This window comes from Elephantulus edwardii, unplaced genomic scaffold (genome assembly GCF_000299155.1).
Source record: "Elephantulus edwardii isolate Elephantulus edwardi_28Jun2011 unplaced genomic scaffold, EleEdw1.0 scaffold00032, whole genome shotgun sequence".
NCBI lineage: Eukaryota > Metazoa > Chordata > Mammalia > Macroscelidea > Macroscelididae > Elephantulus > Elephantulus edwardii.
In genome coordinates this window covers 6,973,393-6,990,927 of record NW_006399782.1, presented here as the reverse complement: position 1 = coordinate 6,990,927, position 17,535 = coordinate 6,973,393, and the positions used below count along the sequence as shown (strand labels likewise).

Genomic DNA, 17,535 nt, shown 5'->3' with positions numbered 1-17,535 from the left:
GCGACCCTATGCACAACAGCCCTAAACTCTGCTCTGTCCTGTGCCAATCGCACTGTCTCTGACACACCCATCCCAATTAACCCAGTCACTGAATCAATCCACCTCATAGAGGGCCTTCCTCTCCTGTGCTGTCCCTCCACCCTCCCAAGCATGATGTCCCTCTCTAAGGACCGGTCTCTCCTCACATGTCCAAAGTATGTTAGATGGAGCCTCAGAATCCTTGCCTCCAAGGAGCCACCCGGTTTAACCCTTTCCAGGACAAATCTGTTTGTTTTCCTAGCAGTCCATGGTATTCTCAATTCTCTTCTCCAGCACCACAGCTCAAAGGCATCAATTCTCCTTCTATCCTCCTTGGTCATTGTCCAACTCTCTGATGCATAACAGGTGATTGCGAAGACCATGGCCTGTATCAGACGCACCTTAGTCTCCAGAGAGACACCATTGCTCTTCAGCACTTTGGAGAGGTCCCTAACAGCAGACTTTCCCATTGCAATGAGGCTTTTAATTTCCTGGCTGCTGGTGCCAAGACTGTTGACTATGGAGCCAAGCAAACTAAAGTTGTATACAATCTCAATCTCTTCACCATCCATCCTGATGCTGCCAATTGGTCCAGTGGTGAGAATCTTTGTCTTCTTGACATTGAGCCTCAATCCATATTATAGGCTGCAGTCCTTGACACTCATTTTTCACTAGCAAGGAATAAAAAGTTTTCTTTGGAAAAAAAATGTTCCTGTTTTTAAAAATTGAAAAAGCTTGAATATTTATTAAGTGGACAGTGACTAGTCTCCTTATATTCTACACCTTAGAATCATAGGCTCATCCAGTCTAAAATTTACACCTTGTCTTGAATTCTTTCTAGAGTATCTACAATATTGTTTGACCATCCCAAGAGATGGGCAACTCACTGTCTTACCTGTGACTTCCTGCAAAGCAAGAGTGAGGGTTTTCTGGCAACAAATGCTTAAATATCAAGACATGGAAAAATGGCAGGGGTTGTCAATTGCAAATTGTACGGAAGTCACCGAATTTAAAGCAGATGCTGGCGAATAATATGGAGGATGATCATTGGTCACTGCTAAAAAGATGTCATGTAGATTTTAGCATTATGAGGACCTGAAGCTACAGATGAAGGCAGGAATGTAGTTGGGGCAAACTGACACTTGAAAGTCTGAACTAACTGTGTTCATTAGGCCGCCCAGTAAGGACAGTAGAGAGCTCTGGTGGCCTAGTGGTAAGGAGTTGCACTGCCAACCAAAAGGCAAGTGGTTCGAGTCTATCAGTTGCTCTGCATGAGAAAGATGGTCCATCTTCCTGAGCAAATTACAGCTTCTCAACAACTAGGTGGAGGATCCGCTGTGTTGGTTTTGACTTGACAGCAATGAGAGTGAGAGAGAAAAAGAACAGAACTACACATCATTCTGTTCCTTAGTAAACCACAAGACACACAAGCCAATCCATCACATTTATATGTAGGACAGTGTTGTTTTGGTTTGGGGGGTTGTTTTTGCTTTCAGTATCTGGAAATTGTTGGCATGGAAGGAAAAGAGAAACCTGCAAAGATTGAACAAACAGTATGTACTGTGGTATCCTTTATTCAAAAACTGTGAGTTAACTACAGTCGTAGTGTTCTCATTGGCCATTCGGATGGCATAATAAACTGGGAGAATGTTAACACAATTTCAGGAAGGTACTAAAAACCTGTAAACACACAGCCACACCACACACACATAGCACATACACGCGCACAAAAATTATAGTCTAAAAAGTGAGGGAGGGGAAAAGCTTTGAATGCTCTAAAGTTGAACACCTCTTCTTATAGTAAACTGTGGCAATACCGTGGCTATTATGAAAAATATGGAAAACTTCAGGAGCAAATATAAAACAAAAAATACTGGCAATTTGCAATGAGCAGCAAAAGCAGTAATAATAGAAGATCACAAAGAACTAAATAATATCAGAATGCTAAGTTGCTACTGTGTAGGACTGCATTGAATTTCAAATGGATGCTTAGGGAACTGGTAAAAAGCCCCTTGAATTATTAAGCTGCTGCACTTCAAAAACAGTGGAAAAAGATGAAAAATATTTGGAATGTTACACACACACACACAGAGGAAATGCAGTAGGTTTATCGGTTTATGGCCTTTGTTTATGACTTTCAAAAATTTTGTAAAGAAAAATTTAAGTGCCAATATTGTGACAAAAAGCAAAAAATTCTTAAGGTTGAGCATCCGAGTGTATTTATCAGGTCTAAGAATTCAGTTCAGGGTTGGGACAAGGTAAGGTTGATGCACATTTAAGAAAGAATATCGTGGAATAAAAAAAAAAGTAGGGTTCTTTGATATGTGGTTAGAGTGAAGATGCATTAAACCCAGGGATTCCCAAGTACAGCTGAAGGAGAGTCCAAAGCACACATATTCAGCTGGCAAAATCTGCTTCAGAGTGGCCAATAAATAACTAACTTTTCAGCAGAAGTGTGTTTCATACATTCAAGCACAAAATGCTTTACCATACATGCAGAGCTGATATTCTGATAAGAGCACACATAAGAAAGAATTCTGGTTGAGGACGAAAAACACATGAGCAAGGATTCCCCCTTCCACACCACCCCCCCCCCCCACCGAATTCTTATACAAATGTCTGCAGCTGCTAGACACTTTCAAAGAGGGGCTAGGTTTCCATTTCTCACTGGTTTTGTAAAGGAAGGGGATTTCAGAGACAGCTAGAAGCAGGGACCTTCCTTCAACATCTAAGAGGCACAACGTTCTTTGTGCTACTGTTTCATTTCATGCCAAGGTCAGATCCAGGAAACGTGGCAGGGGGGTGGGGGAGAGGAATGAGGAGTTTCAACTTCCTTGGTATACTTTGGAATAAGACATGTCACCTAAGGTGCAATGGCTCAGCCGCTTTCCGGATGCAGTGCTGCAGCACTGAAGAACCAGCTGCTTGGAATTGGGGGCTGAGGCATGTGGGTTTCCCACAGCCAGGGGTGTTCTCACCTGGACTGTGGGTACCCGGCACAGGGTCCCTTTGTTTGGCTTTATTTTGCATGAGTATTATAGACTGGAGACATGATGACTGTACATGAGCAATTGTTTTGTGGTGGTTACTTTTGTTCTAAAATCAGTTGGTTGGGCAAGTTACTGGATGATTTCCCTAAAAGGAATCTGTCTGCATCTTAAGGAGCCAGCTAGTTCAGATTAATGCCCATCGGTGGTGCCGCTGCTAACCGCCCTCACTGAGGAATCAACCCCTAAATATCTTAACTAGACACTCTATCACACTAGGTGCTTTTAATACCTTGGGTTTGTTTGGTTTTGGTTTGTTTGGTTTTGTTTAAGTTTTAGAGACACAGTCATTTTCATATGACGTGGAAATGGCTTCTCTCAGGCTCTGTTTTCATTCTTCCTCTTCTCCCTCGCCTTCCCCTTCCTCCATGGTCTCCACAATGAGCTCGGCGGTGCAGGTGACTTCCCCAAGACTGTTGACGGCCTTGCAGGTGTACTTGGCATCGTCATCCCCGCAAACATCACTAATAATTAAAGAGCAGTTCCCATCCTCATCGTAGTCTATCTGGAAGTGGCGGGACTCCCTGATGGACTGGTCATCTTTGAACCAGACGACCTCAGGGTCTGGGTAGCCTGCATCACAGGGAGAAAGCACAAGTTGCAGAAACTGTTATTCACACATGCCTCATCAATTCACGTGCACAACTTCTAAGTGACCCCTAGTGATGAAAGGGGAAGAAGGTACGGTATTTATGTTTCATATTCACTTTGATATATACATTTGAATACGTATATGCACTATAAATGTTCTGGTGGTTTGTGCCTAAGAAGGGGTGCTGCCCCTCAAAGGCTTATGATTAGAATCCACCAGCTTCTCTGAAGGAGAAGGATGTGCAGTCACCCCTGTGACATTGACAGCCTCTGAAAACCCAATGGAGGGTCAGCTATGAGTAAGTTCTGATTCCAGGATACACAACAACAAAAACATTGTAAATGCTAATACATGAAACCATAAATAGAGTGATTGAAAGCTGTTTAGACTTGAATAGACTACTACCAGCCAAACTGCTCCAATATCAACTACGCACTCAGAGCCCAATATTTTCTTGGATAGAAGGAAATGCATTTTTTTAAAGTCTTGAGAAGTTTATCTTAAACTAATAAATTAAAATTACAAACTGACAGAGCAAATGGGCACAAGAGACATTCTGGGGACAATAAAAATGTCTAAAACAGGATTATGGAGATGGGTGCACAACTCATTAGTTTGTTAAAAATCAATGGGGAAAAGTGAGTTTTACAGTAAAAATGGGCAAATTCTGTGGTATATAAATTATAACTCAATAAGGCTACCATATATGATGTTTTATACACAGCTATATATAAGTTAGAGGAGCTGATCATATTGCTAAGAAAAAGAAAGCAGTATTTTTCCTAGGTTGCTCCAAGCAGATAATCTGCCTGTAAATAAGTAGAAATGGGTTAACCTCACCTGATATATTTGTCATGCACAGTACAGCATGAAAGATGTATACAATATACACATTGTTGTTATGTGCTGTCAAGTCACAAAAGACCATAGCCTGTCCCTCTGGGAGGGTTTCAGAAGCAGTAAGTCTCACTGGAAGAGTCTGCCTGGCACCTGGTGGATTCAAACCGCTTGCCTTTGCAATTGTGGCACAACTTCTTACCACTAGGTCACTAGTTGTTGTGTATCATCGAGTCAGAATCGATCCCTAGCTGACCCTTTGATTTTCAGAACTTTTCCTGTGGGGCAGCTGGTGGATTTGAACTTTGTACCTTTGGGATTGAAGCACAGCTTCTTGCCACTAGGCCACCAGGGAGAGGTCACCAGAGGTCCCTCAATTTTATTCATATGCATATACGAGAGTTTGGGCATGTTGTCAGTATGAAAAGGACATCACACTTGGAAAGAGAAAGGAAAGGAAGACCCTCAGTGAGATGGATTGATAGAATGACTGCAGTAATGGGCTAAGTGGAGCAGAAACTGTGAGGCTGGAGCTCCACTGGGCAAGATTTTAATGTACTGTACAGAGGGTTGCTATGAGGAGGAGTTGACTTAACAACATCCAACAACGATAACACACAGTACACATAAAAAGATACTTAACACACTCCAGCTGACTTGCTCTTAAATGCTGGAAAAACATTTTCACAGAAAAAGAAAACTGTAGCCCCAACTAGAATACAAATGACACGTGAGACTCTTAAGAATTCGATGATTCTTTTCAGGCAGAATTTTGTTTCTACCAAAATAAAAATCATGTGAAAGAAACAAAAGCAAAAACCCAGCACCAAAATGCTTTAATTTCTCAGAGTGCCAGTCAGAAGCCCAACACATACCAAGGAAATAATCCTGAAGAGAAAACTAAGTGTTGAAAAATTACAATCACACTACATTAGAGTATTTCAAAGCAAAAGTAATCTTCAGAAGATTTTTTTTTAAAGTGATGGTGAGAGCTACAAGCGTGGCTTCAAAGGTTTCAGCAAAATCCCCAATCTGAGCGCTTCCACCTCCTCAAGGCAGCTCGTGCACTTTATATTCTCTCCCGATTTGACCTGAGATTGTTCCTGTGGTTTGCCTTTGAGTCCCTCCCCACTCCTGGCTGCTCCGCGGGCAGAGCAACTCCACAGAGTTCCCAAGGCCAGGACCTTTCAGATGGGAATCACTAGACCTATCATCGAAGGCCCTCTGGGTGGTTTTGAACCCCCAGCCTTTCTGCTTGCAGTCACGTGCTCAGCCATCTGCACCACCCAGAGACTCCTTCCACTTAATTTTTTCAGTTGAATTAAAAGAAAAACAAAAGCAAAACACCACATAAACCAAAACCAACAAAACCTCAACCAGTTTATGTCAGACAAAGAATTTATGAGGCAATCTGATAACATAAAGATGTGGAGAAAATGTGTTTTTATATATGATGCAATTTGACAACATAAAGATGTGGAGAAAACATTTAACTTCAGGGTATTACTCTAAAGGCGGTGCTGGGGAAGCTGATGAATAAGCACCTGTGTTTCATTTGTCTAGACTGAAATGGGAGCTAACCTTTAACTCTGGTTGGCAAATGACAGTCACAGCATTGAAGCAAAGAGGCCTGTGCGCATTTGCCCTTATCTTTCTGGAATGCTGCAGTCTCAGGAAATGGAAATACTCTGCATCTCAATATTACCAATTTCCCAGCTTCTGTGCTAAGATCTGGGCAGGTGCCTTTGGCTCAAACACAGCATAATTCCATGCCACATCCTTCAGGTGGGCAGAGGAGGAGTGTGGGCAGAGGGCAGAAGTCTGCTCCAGGCACCTGGACTCCAGTCATAAAAGTTTAACTTAAATCACTAAATTAAATTTAAAAGTAATAGAGCAAATGGGCACGGGCACCTTTTTAGAGCAATGGAAATTTTCTAAAAGAGGATGGTGGGTGGAGGGATTGCATAATAATAAAAGAGTTTTTCTTTCTTTTCAATGAGAAGAGTGAATTGGAGGGGAGAAGTTGGGTAGGGAGACAAGTGCAACAATGAGTGACAGAAAACCCTAAGTCTCTGTAAACTTTCATTAAAATGAATTTTTTAAAAATGTATGGTGGAGATGGTGTTGCACAACTTTCATTCACTACATAGAAATGAATTCTACAGTTAAAGTAGGAGAAACTTATGGTATATAAATTATAACTCAATAAGGCTCTTTAAAGCTATCTAAGTCACACTTAGTTTCACAACTTGACAACATTAAAACAGTCTCCCCCCTTTTTACGTATGTTTCACAGAATCACTCAGAACTTAATGTATCAGACTTCACTTTACAGATGAGGGGCCTGAAACTCTGAAGCTCTAGGTCATACCCAAGCTCGCAAAGCCCGCTGGTGAGTGGCAGTGAGGGCCACCTTCACATCCTATGCCCTGTATGCTAGCCTTCCTTTGAGAGCTTCTTGTGTGGGCATTTCACAGAACTTCCAGAAGCCTGCAAAGCTCATGTCATTGGGCATGTTCCAGAACTAGTTAGAACCCATGTTAAATAGTTCTAAACTTGAGCCTGCAGCTGAACCATCAAGTATGTCCTCATATAAGTCACTGAAGCATTGACTGTATTTTTATGCAGCGAAGCACATGTTATACGGACACAATGGTTTTCTACTGTGTGTTATTATGTACACAATACGCATGTGTTGTTGACACGAGCATTTTAGATGTGGCAATAAAAGGTCATTTGTCAGGAGGAAGTGTAGAGGAGAGGCCACAAGGACCCCTCACAGGTTGGCAGTTCATAATGGCTCCAAGGCTCCACAGACGGAGGGCATGGGCACAAGCTGGTGACCCACCATCATCTCCTCCCTGCCTCTACAGTGAAAGGAGAATGACAACTTACCTTCGATCTTACAGTCAAATCTAGCAGCACTTCCCTCCACAACTTCTAAATCCCGGATGGTCTTAGAGAAATAGGGTTTTACGTGGGGCTTTTCCTCAGCAACCGCCTCCAGAAAAGCTTGGGAGACATCCTCTAAAAGAGAAACCAGAGGAACTGGTCATTTCTTTATTCCTTGTTCTCCCTTCATCCAAAATTTGAAAGCTGTTTTTGTGGCTTTTTTTTTTTTTAAAAAAAAAGCTGGTATAATTTAGCAAATAATGCAGCTCAGAGATCTGAATCATAAGCAAGGTTTTCTCTCAGGGATGGGTTGGCCTGCAGCCAAATGGTTTCTGGCAGAAGAGAAAATTGTGCCTAAACTGGGGACATGTTCAGCCTCCCCCTGCGCCCACCGCTCCCTTATGCTGACACATTAAAAAAGGAAATAATCTTTAAAAAGGATTTTTGGCCACATTTCATGCTGTTTCAGGTTTCAGCTGAGGATACTTGGGGAAGGCAGGACCTGCTTCCCCAGTCTCTGTGCCTCATGCCCACACTCTTTCAACAGGCACTTCAACCTACTCCTCAGGAAGGAGCCAGGCCCCAGAGACATCTTCGACTTGCCATTGATTTTACTGTCCACTCTTTGTCCTTCCTTCACTGTATGGGTACAGACCACGGTCTGAGATTGGTTCAGAACAAAGCTCTAACTCTGAGAGGCCCCTGTACCCTCTCCTTTAACTTTTTGACATCTGCTTGGTCCTTTGGTGGGTGGCAGGCATGAGAAGAAGGGACGGGACCATGTGCTGCAAACTATATCCAGACACAACCATGCTTCATGGCATGTAGTCCAGCAATCTCTTTTGTGAATTCTGAGTACAAGGGATCTAGTCTGGGTCTTCTCACCTGCAGAAGCCAAGAGCACCTGCCAGTGGGGTGTATCTGCCCAGAGTAGGCACCTCAGGGAAGCTAAGGGCCAAGTTTCACATGCCCCAGAAGCAGGCAGAGGTCATGGCCTTGACCAAGGAGATGGAGGGATAGCATCTCAGAGACAGTGGGCAAGTCACCAAGAAGGGTCCTGCCAGGCACAGTCTACCTGTGATGCATTATCGCGAAGAAAGCCAAAAGAATTTCAGCTATACAAGTTAACTTTGCTTTAAAACAACAACAAAAAAACCAACAAAGGAAAAAAAGGTGGAGAAAAACTTTGTTAAGAGCTTACATAATTATGCTATTTTCCTTTTCCTATTAATACACAAGTATTTTATAATGAGGAAAAAGCATTTTAGTAAAGCTTCATTGATTCTTAACCAAAATACAGGTACATAGAATAGCTGGGTTTATCTAGTTTTATAAGACAAAAAAAAATTCAAATACTCCTTGATGATAGTTAAGTTTAAGGTTTAAAAATTAAAAACAGTTACTAGACTTAGTATCAGGGCAACCTAAAAATGGTTCTAAATTACTTGAGGGGAGGGACTGTATAACAATGGAAGAATTTTTCTTTTACCTTTCAAAGAGAAGAGCGAACTGGGGGGTGCGGAAGAGGTGGACAGGGAGAAAAGTGCATCAATGAAGGAATGGAAATCCAAAGTCTCTGTATAAACTTTCATTAAAATTATTAACTTAAAAAAGAAGCCAAACTCATCAAAACCCCCTAAAAATCCATTTAAAAAATACCTCATAATGTCCAGACATCTCCCACCTCCTTCTTTTCCACCCAGTGGTCAGGAACAGCCCCTTACCTTCAGATTCCAGCTTCTCGGCATTGAGGGGGCTGGTCGGCGACCCTGTTGAGGACTTTCTGCCACTGAGCCCTGAGATCATTGCCATAGAGGACAGTCTTCCGATGGCTCTCACAGCATTGCCCGTTTTCTGGAAAATAGACAATGAGTGGGAGTCAGGAGGTGTCCCTGGTCCGGTGGGGCAGCGCTGGGTGCTCGGGGAGAGGAGCCCAGGCTGGCCTTGGACAAGCAGCCTCGCCTCCTGGAAGGAGGCCTCTGAGTTCCTGCCGGAGGAGTGAGCCCGACCTTGCTCTGCTCAGCACTATCTGTGTGTCAGAAGATGTTCGGGAATGGAATGGGGCCCTGGAAGCGATGTGTGCGTTAATGTGACTAAACAAGGTCAACATGAGACAAAAACTCTTTTCATACTGTGCTTCAACTCCCATAAAAGGGATAGTTTATATAAAGCAACTGCAGGCTGAGACAGCTCCAAAGACTTATTGCGAACTGGGTCCAGCCAGGCAGTTTCTCATAAAACAATGCTAGTGAGAGGATTTTAATTGGTCAAGCGAATAGTCACGACAGATCCCATCGGTCCTGCTTGGAAAAAAAAAAAAAAATAAAGGCATTGACCTCTGGCAGCTCACATGACCTCTCTAGGCTTCAGTTTCCCTTTCTGTATAAGGAGGGGGCTGGACCAGATGACTCCAAGGCCTTCTTTAATTCTATTTATGATTCAGACACTTAAGAGATTTCCAGAAATTTTGTGGCTCATCCCTTCACAGGCCTGAGTCTTCACAGTGCAGATACAGAGAGCGCTTGCCCCTCCCGTGCAGCCTAAGAAAATAAAACCAACAGCACTTGAGCTTTTCTGAGATGAGGGACCTTGGAACAGCACGGACTTCTCAGGATAACACCGCAACTTGAGATGCTGTTTCCTTGCATGTGAAAATTTAGGTAGCAAAATCCCCAAGAACATACAATTGTGTCTGTTTCTCACCTTCAAAAAGTTCTTCATTCTTTTTTTAAAAAGTCAATGGGTGATAAGGATAAGAAAATAAAGACATGGTTACACACTTTCCTATTGCCTTCTAGAAGCTTATTTTTCCCCCTCCAGGGATCCAGCTGCTGTGTGTCAAGACGACAGATACTATCAGAGAATGGCAGCTCGCCCTTCTGGGAATTGGTCAGGAACAGCCTCTCCGTAGGCCCATGGTTAGTTTGCTCCTCATTCTCACTGGACTTCTACCTGTGCCAGCAAAGCCACTTTCTTCCTAAATTAATGTCACGCACTTGAGTATTTCAGTAAAGCCTCATCATTTTGGACCATCTGGAAAGCAAGTGTCTAACCTCGAATCGTGTGTGTTGCATGCGTGTATATGGTTTAAGTGGAGACTTACTGCTGTCAACCATGACCACTTTTCTGTTATGCCACCTTCCTTCCTGCTTGTAGACTATTTCCGTGTCCTCTGAGCGGCATTCATTCCACCCGCCTCTGGACTTCTGGTCCCATGCGTGCGTGTGCATTCTCTCTCTCTCTCTCTCACACACACACACACACCCCTGTAATGGTGTGAGTATGAGTTCGAGAATTGGGTTGCCTGAGAGAATGGGGTCACTCTGAACTGACAGTAGAGTTAGTCAGGAGGGAAGGCAGATGAAGTGATGACCAACTGCCAGCTCAATGGGGTGGCAGGGTCGCTGTGGCCACCTGACAATGCTCCTGAGAGAGGCTGCAGGGAAGCCACGGTAGCTTACTGTGGCCTCAGACAAGAAGTGGCTACAGCAGTCTCCCTGTGGAGACAACAGAGCAGACTATGTCCTCAGCAACTAAAGCACAGACTTTGTGCCTCTGAGGTCTCTAGTCCCTTTATCCCACAGACACCGGCTAGCTGTAGGCCAGGAATGTCTACATTCAGAAGGTCCATTCCCAACATGGGGTAAGTGACTTCTCTCACCACTGATTACTGTGCGATGTTGTGTAAGTCAGTTCCCTTCTCGAGGAGATTTTGAGCTTCCTGGAGTTCTGGTCTACAGTCTGAAACTGTGCAACACAAGACACTCCTCTAGAGCTCATATTGTTGTTGTGTACTATGGAGTCAAAACGAACTCCTAGCTGACCCTCTAGCAGGTTTTCAGAGGCAGTAATTCACACGGGAGGAGAACAACCAACTTTCTTCCATAGAGCAGCTGGTGATTTCGAACTTCTTGCCTTTGGGTTTGTAGCACAATTCCTTACTGCTAAACCACCAGACCTCCCTCTAAAACTCATGGGCTCGCTAATTTCAGACTTCTGGGTTGTGACTGGCTGGTGTCATGCCCTCGCTTATGTGGTTGCAGAGAGACGGCAGCTTTTCTTCATTTCAGTTCTTCAGAAAATGGCTCATGTGAAATCAGAACAAGGGAGAAATTAAGAAATCTCTAAGAAAGAAAATACTTAATACAACCTGAATCAGAATTAATCTTTGGAAGTGATTTATAGGGGGAGAAAAAGAAAGAAAATTTGCTAAGGAAGCTCTCTTAGTAGAGATGAAAAAGAAATGTAGTTTTCCAGTTTCATGTCTTTGAGCTGAAAAGTGTTTGCTCCTTTATTGAGTAAGACCTTTGAAGTGTTTTAAAATATTAACAAGACAAAGCTTCAATTCTCTCACTTCTTTTCTTGTTCGGAGAAAGCCTTTCTCTCTCTCTCTCTCTCTCTTTCTTTCTGGTACAAGAAAATCTGTGGGCTCCCACATTCCCAGGTTCCAAGTGGGCAGCTTCTGCACAGCCGCCTTCCCTCTCTTTCGAGAGCCAGCTACGAGGACCAACCATCCCAGAGGGCTCTGGACTGAGGGGTTTCCCAGGACACGGTTTGTTGAGTGTTAAAACCAGGACAGTCCCTCACAAACTGGGACAAAATGATCACCCCAGAGCCAGTCAAGTGTGACAGGCCCTAGGTATATACCAACAAATCTCCTGAGAAGTGCATAACACCCAAATATGATGGTGAAAGTCGTTCATGCTATACTGAGTCAAATGCTTACTTCTCTATGACCCAGAAAAGAAAGATGGCCACCAGCAACAGGCCTCCAGTTCCTATTCTTTGGTTTCCGTTTCCACAGAAACTCTATTGTCCTGTTCTGTTTCTCAGCTCATGCTTGATATTCTTCATTACCATGATTAAAAAAAAACACAATTATTTTAATAGAAGTTAAAATAACTTCATGCAAAGATCAATAACACAAAGCCTTATTTAAGGGCTTTTCTCCCCATCTTACTTTTTATTCTGAGGGCCTTTTATGGAAAACACACTGAATAATCACTAGGTACTGTCTGGAGCAGCTGAAGTGAGTCTCTGGCCACCTATGTCTGCCTCACTCCCTCCAGAACATTCCACCCCACTCAGCCCCTCTCCCATACAACCCTTCCTTGTCCTCCCTGAGCACCCTAACTTCTCCAAAGGAATGTCCTGAACTGCAGAGGAAGCTGAAGTTCTAGAGCCTCAAGTTAAAATGTGGCAAATGTTTCCCAAAGGAGGTAAAGCCCCCCAAGATGGTCAGGTGCAGCTTACCACCACTGAAATTACATTTCAGGCACTACGCTTGGGAAGGTGGAGGGACAGCGCAGGAGGGGAAGACCCTCTATGAGGTGGACTGATTCAGTGACTGGGGTAATCGGGATGGGGGTGTCAGAGGCAGTGCCGTTGGCACAGGTTAGAGCAGGATTTAGGGCTGTTGTACATAGAGTTGCTATGAGTCATAAGCGACTCGATGGCACATAACAACAACAACAATAACAACAACAAGAAGTACAACAACAATGTGCCAAAGGAGGTCTTGTGGACATCTTTTGTGCGCTATTTGGGGAAACCTGATTACTGTTTTTGTGGGGAAGTCCTTTACCAAATTTCCGCCAGCCACATCTAAAGAGGGAGTGGAGGTTGCTTGTCTGAATTCTACCCTTTGGCTTTCTGCTCCACATCCAGAAAACCCTCTAGTTAATAACTCTGTAAACAACATGAAGAAAATGTGATTAAAATATCAGCGCAAATTACAGCTTCCTGACTGCTCTGATTGAAAAATTCCATTTGCCTCTGCTCTGCTCCTTTATCTCTTTTCTGGGCCTATCCCCAAGTTTAGGAGTCACCCTGGCTGCACTCCATCTGCAAATGATCCAGTGTTCTCAGCAGGGCTGCAGAAATAAGGCTGCCCCTTCACCCAGAGCCTCCCCTGAGCCGATTCCCACCAACGTCCCCATGCTGTGAGGACCCGTCCCCAGCACAAGGTCACCCAATCCCTCCCAGAAACACTGTTATTTCTTTGAGAGCTAATGGCCACAGGATCATTAAGAAAGCTAACGTCTCATCTGGGGAACGAACCCTTTTTAAGGGGCCCTGGTGATAGTGCGTTATGAGAGAGAGGGACAATCTCTGTAAAGATCTGCAGCCTCAGAAACATGATGGAGAATCATGAATCAGGTCCAGTTTGCTGGTTGTGGGTTTAGGGTTTTGTTGGTTTATCTTCAAACAATACCTAGTACTCTGTAGTTACTGGAGCCTAACAGCGCCAAAGGGTAAGCAGGCAGGTATTCCAACTCTCACCTTGAGGGAGGTGGTGAGACCCACCTAGGCATTCTCACAAGGGGTCAATTCAGAAGGAGTCCCGCTTGGGGGTGCTCCACGGGCCCTGTGCAATGTGCACAGGAACGTAGTTCCTTAAGCGCCCCCTTGACACCCTCATCCACCTTTACTCCCTCACTCAACCTTTGTATGAGGTTGGACTTTCCGGGAACCATGCTTAGTCACCTTGTGAAGCAGGTGAACACCGGCCCTGTCACCCTTCTAACAGAGATCTCCTTTCCCTCTGCTGCAGGAAAGGAAATGCCCTAAGGTCCTGACTTCCCAGCCAACAGCCTCTGCAGCCGTGAAGCCAGCACCCCCACCCCCCATGTATTCGTGTATTCCCAGCGCCGTTACCCTGCTTCTCTGTGTCCTAACCCATGTTCAAAGTCCTCCCTGAGACCACACCCTCATCATTATATACACGGGCTCTATTCTCCTGTTCACACTCATATATGGTTATGGAGAGCTATCCTGTTGGTTTAGAATTCTTGATGCATGCTTTGTCCTTTTATGTCTATTTGCTCCAGCGTTTCATTACACTATACATTCCTTGCGTATAGGAACTATGCACCCTCTTGTAGCCTGACGATCGTATATGGTTAAGAATGCTAACAGGGAGCTGTAGGGGCCTGGGCTGCAGGGAGTTGTTCTAAAGACGGCACCTATCTAGTGCTGAATCCACCAGCTGCACCTCAGGAGAAAGACGGACAATCTCTTGTGTGATTTACAGCCTCAGAAACCTGCTAGAGGGGCAGCTGAGTCGCATCCAATGTCATTGAGTTGTTGACTAATGATAATAAAAACAACAAAACAGATGATGAAGAGAACTGTGGCTTGCAGGATCATTCTATCTACCTCGTTATCTAAGGCAATTTCAGGCTGTTTTTATAGACTACACTTTAGAGGTTTTCAGTCCTGGCTTTTCCACTTAGCATCTATCTACGTAACGCTGGCAGAGGCCTCTAGCCCTTCTCTGCATCGGTTTGTCTATAAAGTGGAGATAATAGTAGTCCTGCCTCACAGGATTAAAAGGTGGTTTGCATAGGCAGGGCTCTGCATCACCCCTCACACACAGTCAGCCCTCAGTACAGATTAGCTTCTTCATGTACTTTGAACACTTTCTAGCTATGTGCCAGCCATTGAGCTATGACCCATGTGAAGATCTAAAAAATACAGACCAACCCATGGCTGGTGAGTTAGTTCGGACCCATGTCAACCCTCCACTGGGTTTCAGAGTCTGGAAATCATAAAGGGAGGAGATTGCTCCCATTTTTCCTTCAGAATGGCTGGTGGATTTGAACTGCCAACCTCTCAGTTTGCAGTCCAAACACACGTGCCACCAGGGCTCACTATCTGAAAACTGCCTCATTTAATTCTCATAACAATGCCTTGAAGTTAGTACCACTCGTATACCCAATTTCGAATGAGAAAGTGAAGGGCACAGCAAGGTCAAGCCACTTACCTAAGGGGTTGATCTCCTTAGAAGGTAACTAACCAGAACTAATTGTTTGGTAGTAGGTCACCAGCACTTCCTTTTGAAGTGTCTCTGAGTGGACGCAAACCTCCAACCTTCAAGTTTGCAGTCAAGAGCATGAATCATTTTTGCCTCCCAGGAAACACCCACGTTTCTTCTTTCCTATCGTGTGGTCTCCTCTTTCACCATGAAGAAAAGCAAAACTAAAAGAATACCTTTAAGAAGATCACATTCTCCGGGTTTGCTAAGTAAAAGGAAAGGTGACATTGCTTGTTCGTACAAAGGAAATGTCAGCAGCATTAGCCAGGTGAGGCCAGGCTGCCTGCGGCCTCCCTGCACTGGTCTCTCTGGGACAAAGCTAAGCAGGATTGGAAAGACTGCTGTAGCCAAGAAACCCATTTCCCTTGAGCAAATCTGGGGCCCAAGTGCAATACTGTGCTTATATTAACTGCCAACCTTGGTTCCAGACCAAAAATGTAACCTTCTCTGGAGTAAGGTCAAGGCAAGCTGGGAACGTAGGCGGCTTGAATTTAGCAGATATGAAAGGAACAATATTCCATTGACGTAACACAACATTACCTGCCATTTTCTTCGTGCCATGTACTTCTTCATCCGGTCCTTGGACAGCTTCTTGGCTTCCATGTTCTTGGTGTCTTTCATCAGCCATGGATGCTGAAGGCACTGGGTACAGTTCAGGCGGTTCCTGAGGGGGTAGAGATTAGAGGATTTCTGAGGAAGGATCCTCTGAGGTTAAGGATCTGATCATACGTGGGAGGTCTCCTGTCCTCAGTCACACAGGGAAGAGTCCAAGGCTCCTTCGTCCTAATCCATCCATCAATAGGGACGCTGTGTTCTTGGCCTCTTCCCATCTTGGTGTGGGCCACACTGGCTGGACCCAGCACAGGACCAAGTTAAGGGGGGTCTAACACCAAGAATGCAACAGATAACCCATGACCTGTACTTTGGGTCTAGGAAGTGTTAAGTGCCAGAGGGCTGACCTGCTGGGACAGCTGGCACGGAATTCGGGGTGGGCTCACTCATCCAGTCTCATTCAGCGCTGGGAGCTCTAGAGGATGAATGTTCTGCCTGCCTGTCTGGGACGGAGGAGAGGACACGCTGGACTGGAAGGCAGGGGAAAAGAACCCCACGTTCTCTTTCCATGGGGTAGAACGTCAGGTCTCTGCTGCTAGACCTTAAAGAAGCATGTGCTCCATCTAAGCCGTGAATTATGACAACCTTCGAACTGCAATGAAATGCTTTTAATCTTCCCGGAATCTCTGGAATCTACAAAGACTTCAGGGTCATTGTCATAAACCTTAGTTGTAACAGCACAAATAAGTAATAAAACCCTAGGAACTACATGCTATGTCCTTAGACAAATGGCCAGAAAGAAGTCTAACAAAATGTAGTGATTTTAGATTGGAAGGATTATGGGTATTTTTCATTTTCCTATGTTTTTCAATTTTTTAATAGTTTATTTGTATCACTTTTAGAATATAAAACATTTTCAAAAAGTGTTGCTTGATGGAGATTTCTCCCTACCCCCACCATGAAATTCAGTTTTATTCTGTTAATTTTGTCATCTTAAGTTGACATCTGTTCAACACCAACATATGTAAGTACATTACATTTATGTTTATTTATACATATAATGTATATACGATACTTTATATTCATTTTATGGCACTTTTGTGGATAGAGATTTCTAAGGTACTATCCATAAAAGTCTATGGAATTCTAGTGTCTTGATCTATTTGAATAAGAACAGTTCTTGGTGAGTCCATTTTATGTGCACAAAGAGACACAGTGTACCCTGTTATGGAATAAATTCAAGGTCAGACAAGAAAACAGTATTCAAGTTATCTCTTTACCACATTCTCAGTGAACAAAGCTGGTCTGACAAAAGCTATCCCAAGACTAGAATTACAAGAGAGGACACTTATGCTTTTAAAGTCAGCTTAGAAATGAGAGAATCTTTTAGACTGGAAGGGAATTTAGACTCTCCAACTTCCGCAGGGAGCCCTGGTGGCCTAGTGGTTAAGGAGTTGTGCTGCCAACCGAAAGGCAGGTGGTTTGAAACACCCCCACCCCCCAGCTACTTCTCAGGAGAAAGATGAGCAATCTCCTCCCCTATTCTTTACAGCCTCTGAAAACACTCTGGAGGGTCAGCCAGGAGTTGGTTGCAACCCGACTGCTGATAACATCATCTCAGTTCCTCTGATAAAAAGGCAAAGGCAGCAGAACACTAAAAACTATCACTGTTGAGACGTATTTCTGTATTTGAAAAGTAATCCGTACAAATTGTGGAAAATTTGAAAAGCACAGGAAAAGAAAAGTCACTCGTAATCCCTTTTTCTGAAGATGACTACATC

At 43.9% G+C, this 17,535-nt stretch overlaps 1 protein-coding gene across 7 annotated transcripts in view; it reads right to left on the bottom strand.

Moving 5' to 3' along the window:
• Positions 1–3,336: 3,336 nt before the first annotated feature.
• The window catches only part of MYLK (myosin light chain kinase), a 312,184-nt gene continuing 297,985 nt past the window's right edge, over positions 3,337–17,535 (bottom strand). For 4 of the 7 annotated variants that reach the window (XM_006884222.1, XM_006884220.1, XM_006884224.1 and 1 more), the window contains 4 exons: positions 15,743–15,866; positions 9,111–9,240; positions 7,390–7,521; positions 3,397–3,638 (listed from right to left, as the gene is read on the bottom strand). In XM_006884222.1, the coding sequence (XP_006884284.1) occupies positions 3,397–3,638; positions 7,390–7,521; positions 9,111–9,240; positions 15,743–15,866 (628 nt within the window). Of the gene's footprint in view, positions 3,639–7,389; positions 7,522–9,110; positions 9,241–15,742; positions 15,867–17,535 lie in introns of all 7 variants that reach the window. The other 3 variants (XM_006884219.1, XM_006884221.1, XM_006884225.1) reach the window with 1 other exon arrangement.